The sequence below is a fragment of the Triplophysa rosa genome, linkage group LG8 (assembly GCF_024868665.1).
Source record: "Triplophysa rosa linkage group LG8, Trosa_1v2, whole genome shotgun sequence".
Taxonomy (NCBI): domain Eukaryota; kingdom Metazoa; phylum Chordata; class Actinopteri; order Cypriniformes; family Nemacheilidae; genus Triplophysa; species Triplophysa rosa.
This window is the reverse complement of record NC_079897.1, coordinates 13,513,339-13,529,863: the sequence shown is the minus strand read 5'-3', so window position 1 is coordinate 13,529,863 and position 16,525 is coordinate 13,513,339. Positions and strand designations below refer to the sequence as shown.

The 16,525-nt window shown below is 38.7% G+C and overlaps 1 protein-coding gene across 3 annotated transcripts in view; it reads right to left on the bottom strand.

Moving 5' to 3' along the window:
• Positions 1 to 1,282: 1,282 nt before the first annotated feature.
• triob (trio Rho guanine nucleotide exchange factor b) overlaps positions 1,283 to 16,525 on the bottom strand; it is a 66,848-nt gene continuing 51,605 nt past the window's right edge. Inside the window, exons 39-50 of one of the 3 annotated variants that reach the window (XM_057340692.1) lie at positions 15,791 to 15,982; positions 15,234 to 15,414; positions 14,414 to 15,048; positions 10,768 to 11,015; positions 8,073 to 8,211; positions 7,943 to 7,970; positions 7,681 to 7,846; positions 6,890 to 7,011; positions 6,597 to 6,666; positions 5,863 to 6,063; positions 5,350 to 5,488; positions 1,283 to 4,842 (exon numbers count right to left, since the gene is read on the bottom strand). In XM_057340692.1, the coding sequence (XP_057196675.1) occupies positions 4,303 to 4,842; positions 5,350 to 5,488; positions 5,863 to 6,063; positions 6,597 to 6,666; positions 6,890 to 7,011; positions 7,681 to 7,846; positions 7,943 to 7,970; positions 8,073 to 8,211; positions 10,768 to 11,015; positions 14,414 to 15,048; positions 15,234 to 15,414; positions 15,791 to 15,982 (2,661 nt within the window). In that variant the 3' untranslated portion in view covers positions 1,283 to 4,302. Of the gene's footprint in view, positions 4,843 to 5,349; positions 5,489 to 5,862; positions 6,064 to 6,596; positions 6,667 to 6,889; positions 7,012 to 7,680; positions 7,847 to 7,942; positions 7,971 to 8,072; positions 8,212 to 10,767; positions 11,016 to 14,413; positions 15,049 to 15,233; positions 15,415 to 15,790; positions 15,983 to 16,525 lie in introns of those variants that run through there. The other 2 variants (XM_057340693.1, XM_057340694.1) reach the window with 2 other exon arrangements.

The following is a 16,525-nucleotide window of genomic DNA, read 5'->3' as shown; positions in this document are numbered from 1 at the left end:
GTATACTTGCCGGTACATGGGCGTGCAGTTGTTATGAAACGGCATGCAATAGTTACCTACAGGAATAACGTTACATGACTTCAAATATACAGGTTCCCTTTTTAATTCAAGTGAATTTAAACCTGATGAATTTAATTATTTACAAACAAACAAACAAACACTAAACCAATGGGTTTATTGAGTGTGTCTGCTTATAAATAATTCAAATCTACTGCATAGATTGACAGTTTCAACTCTCATAAAGAAATCTGCAAACTTCTCTCTTTAACACATCGTGTTGTATCTGCACACAGTGACATGTGTTGTAAAATCAGGGGAGTTTTAATTCATCCTTATCTTTTCTCTGGATCTTATTAAACAGTTCACTTTTCACACCTGCCTGTACTTTCTCAGCCACTCCGGATGGTCTGCTGGAGGCCTCAAGAGAGCTAGACAGGAAACGTGTGTGGAAATAAATATAAATTGAATGTGTAAAAAAATGTACCGTGTGTACACACACTGTAAAAAATGAAAAGTTGACTTAACTTAAAATTTCAAGGCAACTCGCTGCACAGCTTTTTTGAGTTTACTCAAAAGTATTTCACCTAACTCAATTAACTGAGTAATGTCACATGACTGAAATTCTGAGTTCACACAACTATGGACTTAGTTGACCCAACTCAAAAGATTGTTTTATATAACGTTAATATATAATTGTTATATACACACTCTTCTTAAGTAACCGCTTTAGCTGTTTGTGTTTAAAACATTTTAGTAGTGGCCTCACTTGGCCACTTTTACTTCAGTGGCCTCATTTACTTCAGACCTCAACACTGGGCACATGAGCCTCAATCATGGTAACAATCATCAAACATCATTAACCATCATATAGTTAAAAAAGGAACTCTAATTACTAAAGGTAACTTACAATGACAACAAAAAATATAGCCAGCAAACACTAAAATAACAATAATTTTAACTGGCGAATTGAAAATTCTGCGATGCATTCTGGGAACTTTCAAACGCTAGAATTGTTTTTTGAGATTACACACTTTGGCAAGTTGGTCTAACCTCTTGACGCACTTTGGACAATCACTTAGATATGTAAGTACAGTCAACAAAATAATCTTTGTTGGTACCACATTTAGACTAATTTTATTCAACATTCTCAAAATAATATATTCTTCTTCTTCCACTAAAAAAACTTTGTTCAAGTTACTTTATTACCTTTGTTGGGAGAACAATTTGAAGTTGTATTTTTTACAGTGTAATTACCGCACAATGCAACAACACAGCAAGTAATAAAAACACTGGAGGCAAGTGGTACCAATAAAATGTTTCCGATGTTTAATCTCAAAAATAACTGAGGGTAAAGTAACGTATGTACAGCACAGAATGTGCAAACAGGTATGGTTTCTGTACAAAGAAATATACATGCAAAAATAATCGTCAAAAACATTCAAAATGACATTAGACTTGTGTAAAAAACAGGGTGTAGCTACGTTCAGGTTTCACGGTGTCTGTACATCTATACATTATAAGGTAACTTAAATAGGCCTACAGTTGAAAAAAAAACATACTGACCAAATTATGAACCTCGATTTTATATCCAGTAAATTGCCAATTGTGACCGCGGTTGCTATTTTGGTCATTGTACCACTGCAACTTGAGGTGACCAAGATGAATACAGTACGTTATATTTAACCCAGAGTGAACTGAAACCAACACATGTAGTCGGAATGGAATAATAATTGTCATTTAGTCATGCGAACTTACATTAATAAGCGACTGCTGCAATGAGCAGAAATGGAAATAAAAACTTACAATTCGACAATATTGAAGCACTACTGACTTCAATTCGATTAACAAAAACCGAACGAGACACAATAAATAAATCAACAATCAATACGGGTCAACTCCCGCTTCAGGAGTCATAACTGCATTCATAACTTATTGGCAAGTTACAAAAATGATAAATCACCAAACAGGGAGAAGAATCGTTTAACTTTGGTTTAACAATACAAATCAATAACGACATTCATAACGGAAGTGTGACGTAGACACAAGCGATTTTTACCAATGAGGCTTTAAGCTTAAAAAATAATACTGAACACAGAGAACTCGGCAAAAGAGCCACGGACACATCATAACATCTCAACTCGCAGTGGCCGACACGTGTACTTAACAATTGAACACGAATTATTATAAATATCTGCAAAATGTAAAAGCCCCAACATTGCACATAGAAATCTCAACAAATTACAAAGAGTACCAAAACTCCTGCTTTCAGCGGCTTTCCACCTCGTAGCTCGTATCGGTCAAAGGTGACGTTCAGCCAGTGGAAACACTGCAAACGAACGTGAATGAAGCTCCAGTTTATTTACAACATAAGGCTGAACAGACAGATGTGAGTTTGAACGAAGCGTTTCTCTTTTACTCCTCTTGTTGGAAGAGCTGCAGCTGGGTAAATAAGTTGCTTCAGATTTCGAATATGACTGTACGATTACCGAACCTGAAACTTTGTGCACAGCTAAAATGATCTTGAGATGAATGTCAAAATCGAACCAATATCCGTATCTTCAAATAAGCTTTTCTCCAAAACGTTCAGGATAAAGAAATCATCTTTACTGTGCTTCTATACAGGGTTTGTACAAAATGCATCTTTCCTGAATGTAACTGTTCAAATTACAGTACTCCACTGAAACAACCTGATTGAAATACTGTCTGAACAAAAAGCTAAACTTTACTGGCTCAGGAAACATAATCTTCAAAATAGGACATCAACAACAAAAAATCCCTCCCCTCTTAATTCACATTTTTTGTCGTCCATAGAAAGAAATTAAAGAAGAAATGTGGCAGAAATGTTTTTTTTATCTCTTTTTCTTTTTGAAGGGTAGGGACGGGGACTTCAGAGTTTTGTCAGCAGCAGTAAAACAGGAACCATTTCAACATACATTGCGGCTCTAAAACCAGGATGAGATTTCAGAATATTTATTTATATTCTTTTCTGTATTTTCACCAGACTTCCTCCATTATTCGCTCCGAACTTCAGGAGAAAGTGAAACTGACATTATGCCACAGATTTTGTAACCCAAATATATCATGGTTTGTTTTTTGTGGACTATCCCGTTGCCTCAGCAGTTATTCTTTCTATGTTTATGCTGTGTTCCAGACAGATTGTAATTTGGAAATTCCCACTTCCTACTTGAAAATGACCACTGGAAAAATTTGTCAAAGTCAAATAAGTTACAGATCAATCATATTTCATACACACGTTACAAAAAGTTTTGAAATGTGAAAGTGACCTATTAGTCAGATATGGTGACCCATACCCGAAATGTGACCTCTGCTTTTAACCCATACAGAGAGTAGTGAACACACGCACAGCAAGTTGTACACACAACAGCTATCACTGCAGCATGCGTGTAAGTGAGCAGCTATCACTGCAGCACCCGGGGAGCAAGTAGGGGTAAAGTGCCTTGCTCAAGGGCACCTCAGTCGTTACCCGCCGGCCCTGGGAATCGAACCGGCAACCTTCTGGTCACGAGTCCGACTCTCTAACCATTAGGCCACGACTTAAAAGGACGACTTGTACCAAATAATAAATGAGCTGGGGCTGGATTCACAAAACATTTTTAAGACGACATTTCTTGTTAACTGCCATATTTTTTCTTAAATTCTAATTTAAGAGAAAAGTTAGGAAGGTTTTGTATTCCCGAAAAAAAACTTCTTAAGACCGTTCTTAATTTTTTTTCTCAAAATTGATTTACAAAGCATGTCATTAAAAATGAAGATGTTCTAAAAAAATTTGAAAACTTAGGAAGTAACATTCTTACGCATGTCCTATAATTGATCTTAACAATCTTATCAATCAATATTGTCTTAAGAACAGTTTCATGAATCCGGTCCCTGGATGATAAAATGGAAAGAGTACAATTTCGCAAATTTTACGCAAAGGGCGGCTACTTTAAAGATGCTAGAATTTAAAATAGTTTAGATTTTTGTAAGCTTTTAACATTTCTGTTACCATAGTTTTGTTGAGTTTACAATTATTCTAAAATGTGGAGAAAAAAAAAACGTTTGAACGGTTTTGTATGTAATCATATTACTTATTACTGTATTTGATTGTTATTTTTACTGTAGTAAATTTTGCCTTTCGTTTTCAGACTTTGTTACACTTTTCATATTTTGTGGGATGGTGAGCATAAAAAAGATATTTTTGTTTACATTTGACGTGATGTCCGATTAACTGGAACTCATTTAAGTAAGAAGTGGGAAATTTCAACAGATTTTTCCTGTCTGGAAGGTTGCATTATCTCTGGTCTAGCTTAGGAGACGGCCGCGCAGAAAGGCTTTGAGGGTGGCTATTGGCCGCAGATCATTCTGGTGTTTCCGGCGCTCTATAAAAGAGATGAGTCTGGAAGTGTCGAGGCGAGCTGAGCTTGATGCCGCGTTCGGCTGCAGCCAGGGTTCCTCCCGCAGGCAAACCTGCGCAGTGGGCCGTCTGCACGGTTCACCCTGCAGTAAAACGCGGATGAAGTCCCGCGCCGCCTGGCTCACACCGTAGAAATAGTCCTCCGGGAAGCTGTAGTCGAGGCGGCAGATGTTCAGACAGGTCTCCTCGACGCTTTCATCCAGGAACGGGGATGCCCCGCTGAGCATCACGTACACTAGCACACCCAGACTCCACAGGTCAGACACTAGAGCTGCCGGCTCACCCAAGACCAGCTCAGGGGCAGAGAACTCAGGGCTGCCCAGCAGAGGGTGGATGTAGGGGGCGCTGGAGAGATGCGCCGCATCACCGAAGTCCGTCAGTTTGACGAGAGGCTGTGTTGAAGTATGCTCGATCACAACGTTTTCAGGCTGGGAAAGATACACAAGAAGAATACATAATGAGCATATATTTGCTCATAATAAAATAAACCAGACACGGTGGTCAGGACAGCAATGTGAAGCTGAAGGGTTTAGTTTCAAACTCAAGGAATTAATTTATATGGAATAATTGGTTGTTTTCTAAACACGTTGTTTTTTCGTTTGCATTGATTGGGTTTTAACTATTTTATTATGCATGAAGAAAACGACTGGGGATCTATGCATCAACCCTTACACAAAATAAGACTGTAAAAATACAAAGCAAACTCTAAAAAATGTATAATCTTATAAATGAGACATATCATTTTTGTGTACAAACAACGAAACGATAATAAAAAATAGAAAAAATAAAATGTATTAAAAAATATTTATTCAAATTCTAAATGGCAAAACACGCAAAAAATAATCACTGTATGTCCTATGTGTGGGCATCAATATTTTTGGTAAAGGATTTATTAATTATTCATGAATTTATTAAGAATAAAGAGTAGGTCTAACCTTCAAGTCCAGATGAGCTAATCTGCATGCATGAAGGTAATGTAAAGCTTCTAAAATATCCCGCAGGTAAAGAGTCACTTTCTCTTCAGTCAGGTTCCCCCAGCTAACTATGTAGTCCAGAAGACGACCTTGATCGGCACTGAAAAAATGAAAAGTATTAGAACAACGCTACAGTTTCACATTTTTCTGTTAACCCTTTCATGCATAGAAGTCACTACAGTGGACGGCTATCAAGAAGTCATTTCTTGTGCTTGCATTGGTTTGATGCATAGTTGCACATCAGCCACTACTGGGGACACTAGTGTACCTTCCTATACATTGTCACCTTGTCCTCTACCAATGTCCACTCAAATGGAAACGAAGAAGTGAAAGTGTGTAAAAACGAACAGGAAAAAATCCAGAGTTGTTTAATTCATGCATGAAAGGGTTAAATAATGCTACAGTACATCTTTCATTGCTATCATCATTGTATGAATAAATTGTCACAGATAAACAAATGTTAAGTTCTCATACATGTCCAGGATGAGAACGTAACTGGCTGGGGTCTCATAGGTGTCCAGCAGAGCCACCAGGTGAGGATGCTGAAGACACTGTAGGACGGCCAGCTCCTGAACCACCTGCTCTCGACGCATTAGCTTCTTATTTACAAGCTTAGCGGCCACAGACCGTCTGGTCCCTCTCTGCTCACACCACTTAGTGACAGCAAACCTGCCCCTACAGCCAGAGACAAAACAAACATTAGCCGGTTTCAAATATTAGCATGTGAATAGAGACACATTCGTTTGTTTTATAATGTTAACAAAGGGGTGTAATGCTACATCATTATTACAATTTACGATATGTATTGCAGAGCTATGACGATTTTTTTTACAATCTGTATAATTCTATTAGTTGAGCTGAAAACACACGGCCCATGTCAACATACTGTGTATAATGTTTTAATGTTTTGTTTTTGATTTTGTGCTTTTACTTCTTTACAACATTCTCTCTTAGGGTTTAGCATTCTTCATTTCCTGCTTTTAATGTTAAAATTCTGTTTTATTTTCAGTCACAGATCTATTCAATTCTTATTTACATACAGGGGTACATAACAAGTTGGGTGTTCAGCAAAAATGTTATTTAAAATATTGTAATATTGTATCGTAAATCCATTACCATACATTGCATCAAATGGTGAGTGTTTAGCTTCATTTATCTGAATCAGAATGTGACTATAAACAATATTATATACATGTACACTAATCTACCTCCCCAGTTCCATGACCTCAGTGTAGAGGGACTCAAAGTTATCCTTCCAGAGGATGCCGTCACAATTGCCTGAGATGAACAGCAACAAGTATTATAAAAAGTATCAACTGGTATTAAACTTCTCTTTTAAACTTCTCTTTGGGCAAACTGTAGATTCCTTTTTGAAAGATAGAGATTAAAGATTAAATGTAGCTCGCACATCAGCACAAGACCTCAAAATTGTGAATTTAAATAGCAAAAACATATTTCCTCATAAATCGGCAAAAAAGGTTTGTTGTCAAAATCAACTGACCGAGCACTCTGAGGTAGGCTGATGATGTCACTGAGCCTACATCATTGGAGGCTATGCAGGTGTAGGTACCACTGTCGTCCAGTATGACAGGTGAGATACGCAGGGTCACTTCACCTGTCTCGCTATATATAAAGCAAACACATAGATGACAGATAAATTTATCAGCAGTACCCAGAGGTCTGTCTATTTAAAACTTGAAAAAACGATTTCATGACATCTCTCAGCATTAATAAAATAAACATTTATTTTAACAATACATATTAAATAAATATATAATGTCCATTTATTTGTCAGTTAAGCATGTGTTTAATAAGCGATATAATGTACAAATGTAATTAAAAAACAACAACAACAACAGGGTGATACAAGACCCATTTTGTGAGATTTGTGAAAATGACCCATTGTTACGTAAGTTTATTCATTTTTAACCAATGTACTGTTTAAAAGCTTTAATCCTCAATATTTAATGTGTAAAAGTGGTTTGTTGCTCAAATGTTTATACCAACAGTATTATTCATAATTTGTTTATGAAATTGCTCAAAAGAAAATCAAATGTTAAATTATTCAAATACAAAGATGAGAATTAGATTTTTATGAAATTAATAAAGTGTTATTGTAAACTAGTAACTGATTGGTTTTGCTTTTAAACAGAAATGTGTTACATGTTTCGTTCAGTAAGCACATTAAAGTGCAAAATGACCGTGTTCGCAATCCAAAAGAAAATTGGAGCAAAAGCGCCCCCTGTCTTTCAGATACCTGCACTACATGTAGTGCTGTGTGTGTGTGTTTACCTGTTCGTGAGAGTGTATCTGCCGCCATTGCTCAGAGTGCTCTGGTCAGGTCCTCTCCAGGAGACCGAGGCTTTGGGCTGCCCACAGATCTTACAGCGGAGAGTCACGCTGTCACCCCTCTCACACGTCACCTCGCTCAGAGGGACCACAAACTCTGGGGGAACTGCTGCCGACCATTCAGAAACGTACAGTCATTCTCATGTTTCCCATTATGACTCAGTTTTCAATTCAAGATTTCCAAGAACAACATATTCAAACTTACCATCATATATGTAGTTGGGATTCAAAAGCTGAAAAAATAAGATGAGCAGCATTGTAATGTCTCTTATTTAAACACTAAAGCTTTGAAAGAATTGATTACAGAATGGATCACTTCATGTTTAAAGCTGTACCTTTACAGAAACTTTATTAGCTTGTGCATCTCGAGACTTGCGATAGCCGTTTTCCGGTATGCTCTCCTTCTTGGCCTCTTTGTCTCTCTTTTCGGACTTTCGTCTGATGCGGAGGGCTGTGTGCCATGATGAAGACTTCCTAAATATAAATAAAATACAGCGTTTAGATGCAGAACTGCTCCTAACACATAAAAGAACAACAAAGAAAGACTAGAAAATATGCAAGCCGGAAGAGTTTTTCACACATAACAGTTCATTTAACAGCTTGTTTTCCTGTTTAGAGGTTATGTGTAACACATTGTCAAGATAGCATCAACTGGCACTGATGGACTGTACTGATGAAAAGGGGTAACATTAAAGGGATAGATCACCCCAAAATGAAAATTCTGACTTCGTTTACTCACCCTCAAATCTGTGTCAATGTATTGTTTTGTTGAACACAAAGAAAGATATTTGGAAGAATGTTTGTATCACACTGAAGGGGCTTATTTCGCGATTACAGCCAGCTGCTTGTAGATTATATGAGAAAAAACTGGACATGAAATGTGAATTTGAAATATTTGATTAGCTCATTTTTACCGAATGCCGACCTTCTGCGAGGAAAAGCAGTTTACTTTCGGTTTTAAGGTAATAAATGACGTTCAAATGTCACGAACAAGCAGTGGTGTAGTCTAGTTTTTTGTAGTGAGTATACTCTGATTTTCTCTCCCAGCCTACTCACCCGTCCCAGATCGGCAAGCCATGAGCACCACCACACTCACGAATGCATAGAGTACGCCTCAATATGTCATCAAGAGCATTCTGAAAGATTTATTGCAAGCAAGATTTCACGTGAAAACCCAGCTATAAAGTCAGTTATTTTGTGATATACTATTTCTACATACAGTACGTAAACCCATCCTGTTAAAAAATAGAAACCATTACATAAAGTCAAGTGGTTTCCATAAAAATACCATTATGAACCACAATTTTATCCAGAATATCCTGTGAAAGTATAATCTTTAGATTTTGACTGACTAAGGCCATGTCAAAGACTTGCAGTAAATCATATTGAAATAAATGGTTAAAATCAAATTCTGATGTACGTCACTAATAACTAGATTTTTAGCCTAGTTTTCTCACACTGGGTCACACATTGAGTGTAAGTTGCGCCTATTATTAACATTGATAGTTAACTATAATAATCAACAATAAAAATTTGAGCAGTTTTATCCGTTGCACTTATAGATTGCTGGTGTCTCTAGCCCGACTTTCACAAGGCTGGCCAGGAGTTCTCATCTCTTATCATCTAAAAACAATTATGAACATTGTAGTATAAGTTTTCTCTCCCTGTCTCCCTCACTTATTGATTCACCATGCAAACTAACGTTTGTGAAGTTGGCTAGTTAAATATAATTTAATATGCCAACAATCTCCTTACAGTTATGTTAATGATAACAAATATGCTCATTTTATTAAAGAATACACAGTGGTTTTAAAAGTGGGGATGAGTATCAGCAGAAAGTATAGCACCTTAGCACCTCGTCGGGCTCATTTTCTGTAACACCTGCTGCAGCGTCACCCGAAGCACCAGTAGCCTCAGGGGCAGGCTTACGAAAACACTGAAATAGTTTAGTTTAAATGCTTGCCTTTCATGATCTCCTTTTGTTTCATATCTCCCGGTTGAATCAATGGTCCAATTAAAGTCAGTGCGTTGCACTTTCCTGACACAAAACAATGTTGTTACGTATCCTCGCGCTTTTTTAAGTGAGTATACGAAAATTCTTGATCTTTTCTAGTGGGTATACGGCGTATACCTGCGTATCACGTAGACTACACCACTGCGAAGAAGCAATCTGGTTTAATCATTTGTAAATATAATTTTGTATATGTTATTAAAAGACGGTCAAAAAAACCTGCAAATGCCTCGACTGACCAATCAGAATCAAGCATTCCTATGTAATAACATAGTAGAAAAGTATTGTATGTTTTTAAGAATGTTTAGGAAAATAAATAGTTCTGGGGCACCTTTGACTACCATTTAATTTTTCCTACTATGGTAGTCAATGATGTCCCAGAGCTGAAAATTGTTAACATTCTTCAAAATATTTTTCTCTGTGTTCATCAGAACAAAGTAATATATACAGGTATGAAATTACATTCCGTTGCGTGTTGCGAATTGGAAACTGTGCATAAAATGTAGGGTGATTAAATGATTTCAGAATCTTCATTTTTGGGTGAACTATTCCATTAATGTTTCAAGCTTGTCATAGGTCATTAAATCTTAAAATTGAACAAAGAGTCATGTTTGGATTGGATAACTTGGTTTAGTGAGCCCCTGCTGGTAGATACTGTAACAGCAGTTACTTTAAAGGGATAGTTTACTTAAAAACAACAATTCTGTCATCATTTATTCACCTTCAAGGCACTCAAAACCTATATATGACTTTTTCTTCTGTGTAACACAAAATAAGATATTTTGAGAAATGTCTCAGTGGTTTTGTGTGTTCATACAATGAAATTCAATGAGCCCGTTGTTTGGTTACCAACATTCTTCAAAATATCTCCTTGAGAAATCATTTTTATTTTGAGTGAACCATCCCATAACCAGTGCACATTTAACTAACCAAAAATGTTAAATGAGTGGTGGGACACTCCAGGATTGTGAGACATTGAATTATCCATCAAAACTAAAAATACAATAACCAATCCTCACTTGAGGGTTCCGTCGGGGTAGTCGGGGATGATGGTGGAGGTGTGACCCAGAACGTAGCCGGGGATCCAGCCCTCGGCCGCTGGGCCTTGTTCTGTGGCGGCACGGAAAACCAGAAACATGTTCTGCTGATTGGAGGCCAATATCTGCACAACCTCTCCTTGATATACATTGATCTCATCCTCCTTTAGAGCCACATAGTCCTGAGTCACCAACATGGTTGACACACTGCTGCTGCTGCTGCTTTCACTCTGACAGAAGAAACACATACATAACACACATCACATCAACACAACATACACAAACTGTGCATTATTATTACTCAAATATGCATATTCAGCTGTATAGAGTATACGAGTAAGTACATACAGTACAAGATATTGAGTCAGTACGATGAAAACTTTCAAGCAACAATTAAAGCAAGAGAAAGCATTTCTAGGAAAAGCAGATTTCCATGTCAAAGTCATTGAGTTTGGAAAATCATCTTTTGAACTAAAGGATCGATCCCACTGACACCAACTACTTTGTACATCCAATTTAAATATCGTCGCTGTCTGGCGGAAACCTCCTATGTCCAAATTTGGTCAATTTCAAATTTTTTCACAAATCGATGCTATTGGTCAGTCCCCATGTGGGTCTGTTATGTTTACAAATTATTAACCAATCTAAAGTGTTGAAAATAGCTTGAGAGCAAATCTCTTAACTCCATTGGACACTTCAACTGTCTGAGAAGTCTCGTAACTCCACCTCTTCTTCACTCCGCGGGAGCCTCTCGGCATTAGGTCTCCTGATTGAAAGTTTTTTAGACAATAACGAGTGAAAATAGTTAGGTTAGATACATTTGAGTAGGTCTGTTTTGTTAAAAATCGATAGCTGTAATGCTTCGGTGCAGAAGGAAGCCCGTGAGCCACGAAGGTAAGTTTGCGAGCAGATTCGGCTAATTTCCGCCTATTAGACAGCCTAGTCAGCTCATCGTTTTTTGTATTACATCACTTATAGTTCTTAAACCTTTAAAATAGAGTTTAGGAAGATGTATGTAACCACAGTCATTAGCTTTGGTTAACGATTGAAGCCTTTTCTCTTGTCAAGAGGCTCAACGCAACCGCCGACTTTATTTGTGTGCAGATTAATTTCCGCCTATATTAGACAGCCTGTTTAACGTTTTATTTTGGTATTGCATCACTCATAGCTCTAACGTTTAAAATAGAATTTAGGAAGATGTATGTAACCACAATCATTAGCTTTCATTAGCTCTTAAAGCCTCGTCTCTTGTCAAAAGGCTCAACGCGACCGCAGACTTTGATGAACACTGCTGGCAGCAGCGACGTCTGTGTCCGTACCATTATCAATAGCCGGGTTTCCATCCAAAGTTGCGAATTTATCTTATGCGCAAAACTGGAATATCGCATAAAACATTTTCGAATAAGCACCTTTTCCATCCAAATAGTCAACCGTCACTTCCTAATAAACTGCCACTAAATATCAGTAAGAAAAGTAAGAGAAGCCACTGAATATAATGATTTTCATATAGAATAATACTTGCGCAAGCAGACGATTACGAAACAGAATAAATGCGGTGCTTTTGTGGATGCCTGCTGTTTGGGAAACACAGTTGTGACAGTTCTAAGAGGCAATTACAGAAATACTTGACGACTTTGCTCAGGCGTTTAAGAATGACCATCACAATATTTCTGATGCTGTGTAACAAGATCAGTACTCTGGTTAGTCAGGTTACGCCGTCTCAATTACGTGACTTTTTGGAGGAATTTATTCGGCAAATGCGTTTCCATCTCACATTATTCGTATTAACCCTTTTTCGCAAAAAAGAAAAACCACCTCATGCGAGCGTAAACACTTTTTGCTAATTAAGGGTTTTTAATTCGAAATTTGGCGTTTCCATCACTCGTTTCTGATGCAAAACTTCAAAATGCGAATAAAACCAGAGTGATGGAAACCCGCTTAATGACAGCGTAATCACGTATCTCCCTGCTCCCAAGTTATAAACATTGTATCTCCGATTAAACATGGTTTTGGTGAAATGTTGTGTTAATGTTGGTACACAACAGTATATGATAGCAATATAAGGTATAATACCAACTTTAACGATACAATGTTTAATAACTCAAAAAATATGCAGTTTTTTTAACTTCTTGAAAAATAATGGTTTTGGAGATACGAGGATTCTGCCCGACAGCGACGATATTTACATTAATACATACGGAAAATGCTTTAATTCAAAGTGACTTTATGAAGTGTTTATCTATCTATCTATCTATCTATCTATCTATCTATCTATCTATCTATCTATCTATCTATCTATCTATCTATCTATCATCTATCTATCTATCTATCTATCTATCTATCTATCTATCTATCTATCTATCTATCTATCTATCTATCTATCTATCTATCTATCTATCTATCATCTATCCAGTATCAGTTTCCTAGGGTTCGAACCTAAGACTATGTATTGTTGGTGCCATGTTCTATGAGTTGAGATTTTATTCCTCACTTTACCACATTTTTCTCCCCCATATTTATGTTTTAAACTGGGATAGTTCACCCCAAAATTCTATTTTCTAAAAATTCTAAAAAGTCTATTTTTTACTCTCTAGTTGTTCCATACCTGCATAAATGCCTTTGTTTGGTTTAACATATTTGGAAGATATTTGGAAGAATGTAAGCAGCTGACATTTAGGGGTTATCATTGACTACCATAGTAGATTTTTTTTTAAATGGTAGTCAAAGGTGCCCCGGAACTTTTTGCTTTCCTAAATTCCTCAAAATATCTTCTTTTGTGTTAATCAGAACAAAAAAAACAGACAATTGTTTTTCCTACTATGGTAGTCAATGATGCCCAGAAATATCAGTGGCTAACATTCTTTGTGTTCAACAGAACAAAGAAATTTAAACAGATTTGGAACAACTCGAGGATGAGTAAATGAAGACAGAATGTTCATTTTTGGGTGAACTATCCCTTTCCTCCGATCGTATTTAAAAAAAAAACAGGTTTAAACTTACAGTAGTTTCTCAAGTAAATCTATCTTAATTTAGGAATTTGTACATACAGTAGTTATAAAAAAACAAGGCAATTTTTTGCTAAATAGGCCTATGGAGTTTCCTTCTAGAGAACAGACTGAAGACATTTCAATTTTTACCCTAAAACTCTCTCTTGAACATGGCTCTAGGTTGAGCCATTTAAACTGTTTAAAGGGAACAAGCCCTTCTATATTTTCTGACCTAACTTCCTATTTAAGTAAGACATGTGTCATAACAGGAACGAAAACTGCACTCGTCAAAGTTTAGAAATCCTAAAAGCTCAATTTGAAGTCTGTCCAAAAGGCACAAGCAAGCTAAATAAAGTGTTAGTAACTGTTAGTTGGCTGGATCACATGCTCCCAATGCTTGTGTATTAGAAAGAAAGTCCTGCAGGTTGACAGCAGACAGTCACCACAGATGCTTGACGGATTGGCCGAGTTATCCTCATGTTAGTGGCTGAGCACAATCAAACCACACCGGTTAATTTTCACATCAGCCTTTGAGAATCCTCTTCTAGTTCCACGCCCAAGCACCCCAGCGGGTTAGTATGAAGCCGGATGTGGAGGTGAAGCAGAACTAGGCCTCGCTGGAGTTAGAGTTTGGCTCTTACCCCATTGCTGTGAGTGGAGTGCAGAGAGTGCTCGCTGGTGGACGAGCAGGTACTGATGCGGTCCAGCTCCTTACTGTGAGCCGAGTGCCGACGGTTCTGACTCTGGATGCGACTCTGCGTCTCGCTCTGCTCTGTGCATGAGCCGGGCCTGCCAGTGAGCGAGACTGGCATCGAGGCCCAAAACGGAGAGACCTTCTGAGCCGGGACGCTCGTTGTAAGGGACGTGAAGTTCTGATGGTTAGAGGGGGAGAGAATGGGCGAGGGCGCCCCAAGACGGGGCTTGGTTAGAGTCAGAGACAGGGGAGCGACTGTGGCTCTCGGGATGGGGGTCTCCTCACGTGGCTCCTTCAGAGGACTTTCGAGGACCCGCATCCTGGGCACCTCACCGTTAACGTCCTGGTCAGGGAGGGGGCACGTACCTGAGGTGCGGTCATCTGGGGCGGGGGCGTGGTGGTGCTGCACAGGCTGGGGGAGACGTGAGGACGGTTGAGGGATTCTGGAGGTCCGGGATCGGGAACCGCAGCCAGGGCCCATGGCTGAGCTGCTGCTGCCTCCTGGGAGTCCGCTGCTGCTGGGGCCGCACAGACCGCTTGCCCCAACATGGTTCCGTTGGTATTCGATGGGTGAAGTCAGTGCTGAGAGAAAAGAAAACTTAGAATCAGACATTTTGACAGGAATGAAAATTTACAGATGCAGTATGGATCAAAACAGGAACGATTCTCACATCAGGACATTATTTCACTTTTGAAGGTTGTGAATTTTTTTAAAGTGCTGCTATGATGGGCACTATGGGTATTTATAAGAGATACACTTTCGTTACCATTGAGGAAGTTTCTCTGGTTCTCCAGGATGCTGCTGATCTGCTGGATCCAGGCCTGGCAAACCAGCCGGTTGGAGGAGTGGAGGACATAGTGTTCTGTACTGCCAGACGATGATCTCGACGTCAAAATAAATTTACAAGGGTCATTGTCAGGACTCTCTTCTAGACCCAACCAACTGACCTACAGGGCAGACAGAGATTTTAAGCAAGGAGAGCGAGTAGAATACCGTGTATAGGGTTCACAGCTTGGCTGGTTAAAGCTGGTCTCCCAGCCTGATTTTGGCTGAACAGGCTGGAACCCACCAGCTAAAACCAGCTGAACACCAGCTTGGCCAATCTGGAAACTTGCTGGTCTTAGCTGGTTAAGGATGGAAGTAGCAGGTTTAATCGCCTGGCAAAACTGGTCAACCTGGTGTTAAGCTGGTGGGTTCCAACCTGTCCAGCTAAAACCAGCTTGACCAGATTAAAAACTGTCCAAAACCTCACCAAAACCAGCCTGCTTCACCAGCTAAAACAAGCCTAAGCTTTTTTCAGTAGGGTTAGTAAAGTCTACATACTTTTATGCTGTTCTTAAACAGATAGCCTGGCATGGAGAAGCCCTTCTTCTTATCCAGAGGTTCACTGAAGATAACTATCTGCTCAAAGAGGAAGACTCGCCTCTCCTTCATACGGGCAAGAAGACCACCGTCCTGGTCCGAGACCATGAAAGTGTCCTGGAGAAGCAGTCGACCCTGGGCTACGATCTTACCCTGAACACACATATAATGGAATAAACAGGGAATTAAAACCACACAAAGGAAAGTTAAAACAAAACTAAAATAGCACAGTTGAACTGTTAAAGGGATCCTCCACCACAAAATGAAAATTCTGTCTTCTTTTACTCACCATCAAGTTGTTTCAAACCTGCATACATTTATTTGTTCCGTTGAACACAAAAGAAGCATGTAGAAAACGAAACAGTACTGGGTGTCATGGTTCTGCCCCACCTTGTCTTGCTTCTCTTGACCTAGTGGCAGAACCATGATAGAACCTCTTGTTTATGTGGAGAGTGACGTTTTGTCCCTGTTGGTCTTCCACTCTCCGGTGTGGCGTCTCTGTTCCCGCCCTTTCATCTCCTCGTTATTGTTTGTTAATTAGTTCATGTCCTGCACCTGTCCCCTCTTGATTTATCCCCTTTATTATGCCCTTGTGTCTTCTGTCTCGTGCTGGTTCATTGTCGTTTGTCTGGTGAGTGCCTGTTCTGTGTTAGTCTAGTCTAGTGTAGTCATTTGTAGTTCATGTCATGTTATGTT